Here is a 10,787-nt window from a genome sequence, read left to right on the forward strand (position 1 = left end):
ACACAGACAGTTAACACTGGCGAGTCCCAGACAGTTAACACTGGAGAGAACCAGACTGTTAACACTGGAGAGAACCAGACTGTTAACACTGGAGAGACCCAAACTACTAACACTGGAGAGACCCAGACTACTAACACTGAAGAGACCCAGACTGTTAACACTGGAGAGCCAAGTTACCGATCGATCACGCACAGTCCTCAAGCCTGTCACAAACTAGTTACCGATCTATCAAGTGTAGTCCTAAAGTATGTGACAAATTATTTACCGATCTATTAAGTATAAACCTCAAGGCTATAACAAGTTACTTACCGATATATCAAGTATATTGCTAAAGTATGTGACAAGTTACTTACCGATCTATCAAGTATAGTCCTCAAGGCCTTTAATGTTGGTGATTCACATTTTTTTATCGCTAAACAAACATATCTGTATTTACTATTTCCGAATATTTTCAAACTAAACCCTGGCGATCCGTTTTGATCCTGACCGTATGGTCCATATGCCGAAAGATCAAAGTTCAAATGATGTGCCCGGATTTCCTGTGTGGGAACTTCGCGCAAGTGTGGACGTTCAATTCCTGCCATGGCGCCGTAGGTCTGACATGACACCTCCTCAGTAAAATCATCCAGGCCAAGAAGTCTGGCTGACTGGCCCTTTTTTCCATCACATACGATGACCAGTGTTCGACCTTTTTCTGTTTCCAGACTCTTCCTTACATCTTTATCGAACTAAAAAGACAAATATCGATAACCTCTCCTTAGTAGTGATACGTTTTAAACAAGAGGCCCAGACGGCCTATATCGCTCACATGGTTAAAAAAAACAACCATTGGAAAATATTCTTATTACATAAAATACCTCCAATGGTTCAGAAGTAGAAGCATTTTAAATATTTCAAACTCAAATTCCCCTACTGGGCCCCGCAACTCTGCACCCAAAGGGGCCACACCCTCCATTTATACAAAAGGTATTCCCTTTGCAAAAGGATACTCCGGGTCAAATGTGGGGAAAAAAACTCCAATAGTACAGAAGGAGAAGGATTTTAATTATTTTAACCTCATATTCCCCTTTTGTGCCCTGCTGCTCTACATCCAGAAGGGCCACAGTGCAGATGGGTCACACCTAATGTTTATACAAAATAAAGCCGCCTTTGCTTAAGGATGCTCCAGGCCAAATTTGGATAAAATCCCTCCAATGGTACAGAAGGAGAATGATTTTAAAGATTTAAATCTCAAATTTCCCTTTTCAGCCCTGTCCCTCATGTACATCCATAATTTATACAAAATTAAAATTTACCTCTATTCCCCCTATTGGGCCCGCCCCTCTGCCCCCAGGAGGGCCACAGCCACCGTTTATACAAAATTGAATGTCCTTGGCCTAAGGGTGCTCAAGACTAAATTTAGTCAAAATCTACTGAGCTGTTTGGGACAAGTAGTGTTTTAAAGGAAAAATAAACGGACGGACGACGGACGCCGCGCCATTGCATAAGATCAACGGTCCTTTGGGCTATGGCTGAGTTTTACTAAGCGATTTAAGTTACGATTTTATTGCGCGGACGTAACTATTCGTACGCGCAATAAACTCGTGCTTTCTGATTCGTTCGAAAAACACAAGTGTGTGGTCTTGCATATGTATCAAGTATGTGTACTGTATATAGTATGTTTACTGTATATAGTATGTTTACTGAATCTGGTATGTGTACTGTATCTGGTATGTTAACTGTATCTAGTATGTTTACTGAATCTGGTATGTGTACTGTATCTGGTATGTTAACTGTATCTAGTATGTTTACTGAATCTAGTATGTGTACTGTATATAGTATGTTTACTGTATCTAGTATGTGTACTGTATCTAGTATGTTAACTGTATCTAGTATGTGTACTGTATATAGTATGTTAACTGTATCTAGTATGTTTACTGAATCTAGTATGTGTACTGTATATAGTATGTTTACTGTATCTAGCATGTGTACTGTATATAGTATGTTTACTGTATCTAGTATGTTTACTGCATCTGGTATGTGTACTGTATCTAGGATGTGTACTGTTTCTGGCATGTTTACCGTATCTAATGTGTGTACTGTATCTAGTATGTTTACTTTATCTAGTATGTGTACTGTATCTAGTATGTTAACTGTATCTAGTATGTGTACTGTATCTAGTATGTTTACTGAATCAGGTATGTTTACTGTATCTAGTATAATTATATACTGTTATTAGGACAATTTGTTGTATATAGTATGCTTACTGTATCTAGTATGTTTACTGAATCTGGTATGTGTACTGTATCTAGGATGTGTACTGTTTCTGGTATGTTTACCGTATCTAGTATGGTAACCGTATCTAGTTTGTGTACTGTATCTAGTATGTGTACTGTATTTAGTATGTTTACTGTATCTAGTATGTGTACTGTATCTAGTATGTTTACTGTATCTAGTATGTTTACTGTATCTTGCATGTGTACTGTATCTAGTATGTGTACCTCATCTAGTATGTGTACCGTATCTAGTATGTTTACTGTATCTAGTATGTGTACTGTATCTAGGATGTGTACTATATCTAGTATGTGTACTGTATCTAGGATGTGTACAGTATCTAGTATGTGTACTGTATCTAGTATGTTTACTTTATCTAGTATGTGTACTGTATCTAGTATGTTTAGTGTATCTAGTATGTTTACTGTATCTTGCATGTGTACTGTATCTAGTATGTGTACTGTATCTAGTATGTTTACTGTATCTAGTATGTGTACTGTATCTAGTTTGTGTACTGTATCTAGTATGTGTACTATATCTAGGATGTGTACGGTATCTAGTATGTGTACTGTATCTAGTATGTGTACTGTATCTAGTATGTGTACCTCATCTAGTATTATACTGTATCTAGGATGTGTACTGTATCTAGGATCTGTACTGTATCTAGTATGTGAACTGTATCTAGGATGTGTACTGTATCTAGTATGTGTACTATATCTAGGATGTGTACTGTATCTAGGATGTGTACTGTATCTAGTATGCGTACTGTATCTAGTATGTTTACTGTATCTTGCATGTGTACGGTATCTAGTATGTGTACTGTATCTAGTATGTTTACTGTATCTTGCATGTGTACGGTATCTAGTATGTGTACTGTATCTAGTATGTGTTCTGTATCTAGTATGTTTACTGTATCTTGCATGTGTACGGTATCTAATATGTGTACTGAATCTAGTATGTGTACTGTATCTAGTATGTGTACTATATCTAGGATGTGTACTGTATCTAGGATGTGTACTGTATCTAGTATGTTTACTGTATCTAGGTGGTGTACTGTATCTAGTATGTGTACTGTATCTAGGAGGTGTACTATATCTAGTATGTGTACTGTATCTAGGATGTGTACTGTATCTAGTATGTTTACTGTATCTTGCATGTGTACGGTATCTAGTATGTGTACTGTATCTAGTATGTGTTCTGTATCTAGTATGTGTACCTCATCTAGTATTATACTGTATCTAGTATGTGAACTTTATCTAGGATGTGTACTGTATCTAGTATGTGTACTGTATCTAGTATGTGTACTGTATCTAGGATGTGTACTGTATCTAGGATGTGTACTGTATCTAGTATGTTTACTGTATCTAGTACGTGAACTGTATCTAGGATGTGTACTGTTTCTGGTATGTTAACCGTATCTAATATGGTAACCGTATCTAGTTTTAGTACTGTATCTAGTATGTATACTGTATCTAGTATGTGTACTGTATCTAGTATGTGTACTGTATCTAGTATGTGAACTGTATCTAGGATGTGTACTGTTTCTGGCATGTTTACCGTATCTAATATGTGTACCGTATCTAGTTTGTGTCCTGTATCTAGGATGTGTACCGTATCTAGAATGTGTACTGTATCGAGTATGTGTACCGTATCTAGGATGTGTACCGTATTTAGTATGTGTAATGTATCTAGGATCTGTACTGTATCTAGGATGTGTACTGTATCTAGGATGTGTACTGTATCTAGGATGTTTACTGTCCCTAGATACAGTACACATACTAGATACAGTACAGATCCTAGATACATTACACATACTAAATACGGAACACATCCTAGATACGGTACACATACTAGATACAGAACACATACTAGATATAGTACACATCCTAGATACAGGACAGATCCTAGATACATTACACATACTAAATACGGAACACATCCTAGATACGGTACACATACTCGATACAGTACCGTATCTAGTTTGTGTCCTGTATCTAGGATGTGTACCGTATCTAGAATGTGTACTGTATCGAGTTTGTGTACCGTATCTAGGATGTGTACCGTCTTTAGTATGTGTAATGTATCTAGGATCTGTCCTGTATCTAGGATGTGTACTATATCTAGTATGTGTACTGTATCTAGTACGTGTACCGTATCTAGGATGTGTACCGTCTTTAGTATGTGTAATGTATCTAGGATCTGTACTGTAGCTAGGATGTGTTCTATATCTAGTATGTGTACTGTATCTAGTACGTGTACTGTATCTAGTATGTGAACTGTATCTAGGATGTGTACTGTTTCTGGTATGTGAACTGTATCTAGGATGTGTAGTGTTTCTGGTATGTTTACCGTATCTAATATGGTAACCGTATCAAGTTTGTGTACTGTATCTATTTTGTGTACTGTATTGTATCTAGTATGTGTACTGTATCTAGGATGTGTACTGTTTCTGGTATGTGAACTGTATCTAGGATGTGTACTGTTTCTGGTATGTTTACCGTATCTAATATGGTAACCGTATCTAGTTTGTGTACTGTATCTATTTTGTGTACTGTATCTAGTATGTCTACTGTATCTAGTTTGTGTACTGTATCTAGTATGTCTACTGTATCTAGTATGTTTACTGTATCTAGTATGTGAACTGTATCTAGGATGTGTACTGTTTCTGGTATGTTTACCGTAACTAATATGGTAACCGTATCTAGTTTGTGTCTGTATCTAGTATGTTTACTGTATTTAGTATGTTTACTGTATCTAGTATGTTTACTGTATCTAGTATGTGTACTGTTTCTAGTATGTTTACCGTATTTAGTATGTGTACTGTATCTAGTATGTTAACTGTATCTAATATGTGTACTGTTTCTAGTATGTGTACCGTATCTAGTATGTTTACTGTATCTAGTATGTTTATCGTATTTAGTATGTTTAGCTTTTCTAGTGTGTGTATCGTATCTAGTATGTTACTGTATCTATTTTGTGTACTGTATTGTATTATGTGTACTGTATCTAATATGTGTACTATTTAGTATATGTATTGTTTCTAGTATGTGTACCGTATCTTGTATGTTTACCGTATTTAGTGTGTGTACTGTATCTAGCATGTTTACCGTATCTAGTATTTGTACAGTATCTAGTATGTGTATTCTTTTTGTATGTGTACTGTATCTAGTATGCCTACAGTTTCTAGTATGTGTACTGTATCTAGTATGTTTAAGGTATCTAGTATGTTTACTGTATCTTGTATGTGTACTGTATCTAGTATATGTACCTCATCTAGTATGTGTACCGTATCTAGTATGTTTACTGTATCTAGTATAATTTTAAACTGTTATTAGGAAAAAAAATTGTATATAGTATGTTTACTGAATCTTGTTTGTGTACTGTATCAAGGATGTGTACTGTTTCTGGTATGTTTACCGTATCTAATATGGTAACCGTATCTAGTTTGTGTACTGTATCTAGTATGTGTACTGTATCTACTTTGTTTCCTGTGTCGAGTATGCTTACCGTATCTGGTATGTTTACCGTATCTGGTATGTTAACCGTATTTAGAATGTTTACTGTATCTACTTTGTTTCCTGTATCGAGTATGTGTACCATATCTAGCATGTTTACCGTATCTAGTATGTGTACTGTATCTAGTATGTGTATTCTATATTGTATGTGTACTGTATCTAGTATGCCTAATGTTTCTAGTATGTGTAATGTATCGAGTATGTGTACTGTATCTAGTACACCTACTGTTTCTGGTATGTTTACCATATGTAGTATGTTTACTGTATCTAGTATGTGTACTGTATCTAGTAAGTGTACTGTATCTAGTATGTGTAACGTATCTAGTATGTTTACCGTAACTAATATGTTTACTGTATCTATTATGTATACTGTATCTAGTATGTGTACGGTATCTAGTATGTTTGCTGTATCTAGTATGTGTACTGTTTCTGTTATGTTTACCGTTACTAGTATGTGAACTGTATCTAGTATGTGTATCGTATCTAGTATGTTTACTGTATCTAGTATGTGTACTGTATCTAGTATGTGTACCGTATCTAATATGTTTATCGTAACTAATATGTGAAATGTATCTAGTAAGTGTACTGTATCTAGTATGTGTACCGTATCTAATATGTTTATCGTAACTAATATGTGAAACGTATCTAGTATGTTTACTGTATCTAGTATGTTTACTGTATCTAGTATGTGTACTGTATCTTGTATGTGTACCGTATCTAATATGTTTACCGTAACTAATATGTGTACTGTATCTAGTAAGTGTACTGTACTGTATCTAGTAAGTGTACTGTATCTAGTATGTGTACTGTATCTAGTATGTTTACTGTATCTAGTATGTTTATTGTATCTAGTTTGTGTACTGTATCTAGTATGTGTACTGTATCTAGTATGTTTACTGTATCTAGTATGTGTACCGTATCTAGTATGTGTACTATATCTATTATGTTTACTGTATCTAGTATGTGTACCGTATCTAACATGTTTACCGTAACTAATATGTGTACTGTATCTAGTATGTATACTGTATCTAGTATGTGTACGGTATCTAGTATGTTTACTGTATCTAGCATGTTTACTGTTTCTGTTATGTTTATTTTATCTAGTATGTGTACTGTATCTAGTATGTGTACTATATCTATTATGTTTACTTTATCTAATATGTTTACCGTATCTTGTATATGTACTGTATCTAGTATGTGTACTTTATCTAGTATGTGTACTGTATCTAGTTTGTGTACTGTATCAAGTATGTTTACTGTATCTACTATATTTACTGTATCCAGTATGTGTACTGTATCTACTATGTTTATTGTATCTAGTATGTTTACTGTATCAAGTATGTGTACTGTATCTAGTATGTGTACTGTATCTAGTATGTTTACCGTATCTAGTATGTGTACTGTATCTAGTATGTGTACTGTTTCTGGTATGTTTACCGTATCTAGTATACTAACCGTATCTAGTATGTGTAATATTTCTTGTATGTTTACCGTATCTGGTATGTTTACCGTTTTTACTATGTTTACGGTATCTACTTTGTTTCCGGTATGGAGTATGTTTACTGTATCTAGTAAGTGTACTGTATCTAGTATGTGTACTTATCTAGTATGCTAACCGTATCTAGTATGTTTCCTGTATCTAGTATGTTTACTGTATCTAGTATGTGTACTGTATCTAGTATGTGTACCGTATCTAATATGTTTACCGTAACTAATACGCGTAATGTATCTAGTAAGTGTACTGTATCTAGGATGTGTACCGTATCTAATATGTTTACCGTAACTAACATGTGTAACGCATCTAGTATGTTTACTGTATCTAGTATGTTTATTGTATCTAGTATATGTACTGTATCTAGTATGTGTACCGTATCTAATATGTTTACCGTAACTAATATGTGTACTGTATCTAGTAAGTGTACTGTACTGTATCTAGTAAGTGTACTGTATCTAGTATGTGTACTGTATCTAGTATGTTTACTGTATCTAGTATGTGTACCGTATCTAACATGTTTACCGTAACTAATATGTGTACTGTATCTAGTAAGTGTACTGTATCTAGTATGTGTACTGTATCTAGTATGTGTACTATATCTATTATGTTTACTGTATCTAGTATATGTATTGTATCTAGTATGTTTATTGTATCTAGTTTGTGTACTGTATCTAGTATGTGTACTGTATCTAGTATGTTTACTGTATCTAGTATGTGTACCGTATCTAATATGTTTACCGTAACTAATATCTGTACTCTATCTAGTAAGTGTACTGTATCTAGTATGTGTACTGTATCTAGTATGTGTACTATATCTATTATGTTTACTGTATCTAGTATATGTATTGTATCTAGTATGTTTATTGTATCTTGTTTGTGTACTGTATCTAGTATGTGTACTGTATCTATTATGTTTACTGTATCTAGTATGTGTACTGTATCTAGTATGTTTACTGTCTCTAGTATGTTTACTGTATCTAGTATTATACTGTATCTAGTATGTGTACTGTATCTAGTATGTGTACTGTATCTAGGATGTTTACTGTCCCTAGTAATTTACTGTTTCTAATATTTTTACTGTATCAAGTATGTGTTCTGTATCAAGTATTATACTGTATCTAGTATGTTTATTGTATTTAGTATTTTACTGTATCTAGTATGTTTATTGTATCTAGTATTTTACTGTACCTAGTATGTTTATTGTATCTAGTTTTCTACTGTATCAAGTATATTTACTGGTTTTAGTATGTTTAATGTGTCTACTAGATTTAATGTATCTAGTATGTTTACGTGGAGGCACGGTAGTCTAGTGGTAGGACGCTTGGCTCGTGACTGAAAGGTTGCAGGTTCAAGTCACGGCACGGCACTGTGTTGTATCTTTGAGCAAGATGTTTTACTCCGCTTGTTCCAGTCTACTCAGCTATAAATGAGTACGTTTTTGGGCAGTGCTAGAATTGTTGAATGCTAGCTGTTAGCGCCAGGAGTTGAGAAAGGTATTTACTGGCTGCAAAGGCGCTATAACCACGGATAATAATCTGTGAACCTCTTTGAGACGACCTACGAACTATGTTGTGATAAAGCGGTATATAAGAACCTCGAATTATAATTATCATTATTACTGTATCTAAGATGTTTTCTATGTGTAGTATGTTTGCCGTGTCTAAGATGTTTTCTATGGGTAGTATGTTTGCCGTGTCTAAGATGTTTTCTATGTGTAGTATGTTTGCCGTGTCTGAGATGTTTTCTATGTGTAGTATGTTTGCCGTGTCTAAATTGTTTTCTATGTGTAGTATGTTTGCCGTGTCTGAGATGTTTTCTATGTGTAGTATGTTTGCCGTGTCTAGTATATTAACTGTTTTTAGGTGGTTTTTGTAGTTTGGTAACTGTGTCTTGTTTAGTCATTTAAAGCAGTGTTACACACATATAAATAATGTACATATTTATTTTCGTGTCACATCATGCATGACGTATGTCCAGAGAACCGAACATAAATAACTAATTATTACCCAATAAAGCTGTGATGAAAGCGGTTATAATGGTATCTCTATAGAAATGTCATGTGCCTGGCTTCCAGGTTATATTGCATTGTTCTCAGCATTCGTGCAACGGTCAGTAAAGCGCGAAACAGAATAAGCTCGTTACTAAGGTTGCCCTTGTGATCATGCAAAGATGCGAAAATTTGTGTTCGACCGAGGTCTGGATCATAGAGATTATCTTGTGATTCGTAAGATTCAAATGTATCGTTCCTATTTGATAATCGATTATAACCAAATGGTCTGGTCTGTCATGTAAAACAGGGGACGATTTGGAGGACATATATATCTTTTACAACATCTATCGCAACCATGGCATCTTCTTGTCCAAATCGTAGATTGAAACATGTCCGAGGTGTTTATCATATAGGGATTGAAATGTATTTGTACTGTTTAATTTGACTTTAGTGATACCCAAGGTAGCAAGGTTACGGAAACAAGCCGTATCTAGGGGAGCAAGGGCATTGTTAACATTCAAGTCCTTGATTGTTTATTGCGTTTTTACCAAACGCTCCGGTTCTTTTAAAAAGCAAAATTCGTGACGCTATTTCCGAAAGTCTATCATGTTAACCATATCTGCTCCAGTATTAGTGAGAGCGCTTTTGTCTGTAACAACTTATAATTAGTTTGATCAAGTCTGTTCTCTGTAATAACTGGAGGAACTCAGATCTGTTATCTATAACAACTGGGGTGATCAGGTCAGTTATCTATAACAACAGGGAGGGATCAGGTCAGGTCAGTTATCTATAACAACAAGGAGGGTTCAGGTCTGGTCAGTTATCTATAATAACTGGGAGGGATCAGGTCAGGTCAGTAATCTATAACAACTGGGAGGAATCAGGTCAGGTCAGTTATCTATAATAACAGGGAGGGTTCAGGTCTGGTCAGTTATCTATAACAACTGGGAGGAATCAGGTCAGGTCAGTTATCCATAACAACTGGGAGGGATCAGGTCAGTTATCTATAACAACAGGGAGGGATCAGGTCAGGTCAGTTATCTATAACAACTGGGAGGGATCAGGTCAGGTCAGTTATCCATAACAACTGGGAGGGGTCAGGTCAGTTATCTATAACAACAGGGAGGAATCAGGTCAGGTCAGTTATCTATAATAACTGGGAGGGATCAGGTCAGGTCAGTTATCTATAACAACAAGGAGGGTTCAGGTCTGGTCAGTTATCTATAATAACTGGGAGGAATCAGGTCAGGTCAGTTATCTATAATAACAGGGAGGGATCAGGTCAGGTCAGTTATCTATAACAACTGGGAGGGTTCATGTCAGATCTGTTATCTATAACAACTGGGAGGGTTCAGGTCTGGTCAGTTATCTATAACAACTGGGAGGGTTCAGGTCTGGTCAGTTATCTATAACAACTGGGAGGGATCAGGTCAGGTCAGTTATCTATAACAACTGGGAGGGATCAGGTCAGGTCAGTTATCTATAACAACTGGGAGGGATCAGGTCAGGTCAGTTATCTATAACAACTGGGAGG

General features: G+C 35.5%; 1 protein-coding gene across 1 annotated transcript in view; it reads right to left on the minus strand.

Annotated features, from left to right (window-relative positions):
• The window catches only part of LOC110456940, a 93,820-nt gene that overhangs the window by 20,208 nt on the left and 62,825 nt on the right, over window positions 1-10,787 (minus strand). The window contains exon 2 of the mRNA XM_021508013.1: window positions 354-728. Within this exon, the coding sequence (XP_021363688.1) occupies window positions 354-728 (375 nt within the window). The remainder of the gene's footprint in view (window positions 1-353; window positions 729-10,787) is intronic.

This window comes from Mizuhopecten yessoensis, unplaced genomic scaffold, assembly GCF_002113885.1.
Source record: "Mizuhopecten yessoensis strain PY_sf001 unplaced genomic scaffold, ASM211388v2 scaffold8959, whole genome shotgun sequence".
Lineage (NCBI taxonomy): Eukaryota > Metazoa > Mollusca > Bivalvia > Pectinida > Pectinidae > Mizuhopecten > Mizuhopecten yessoensis.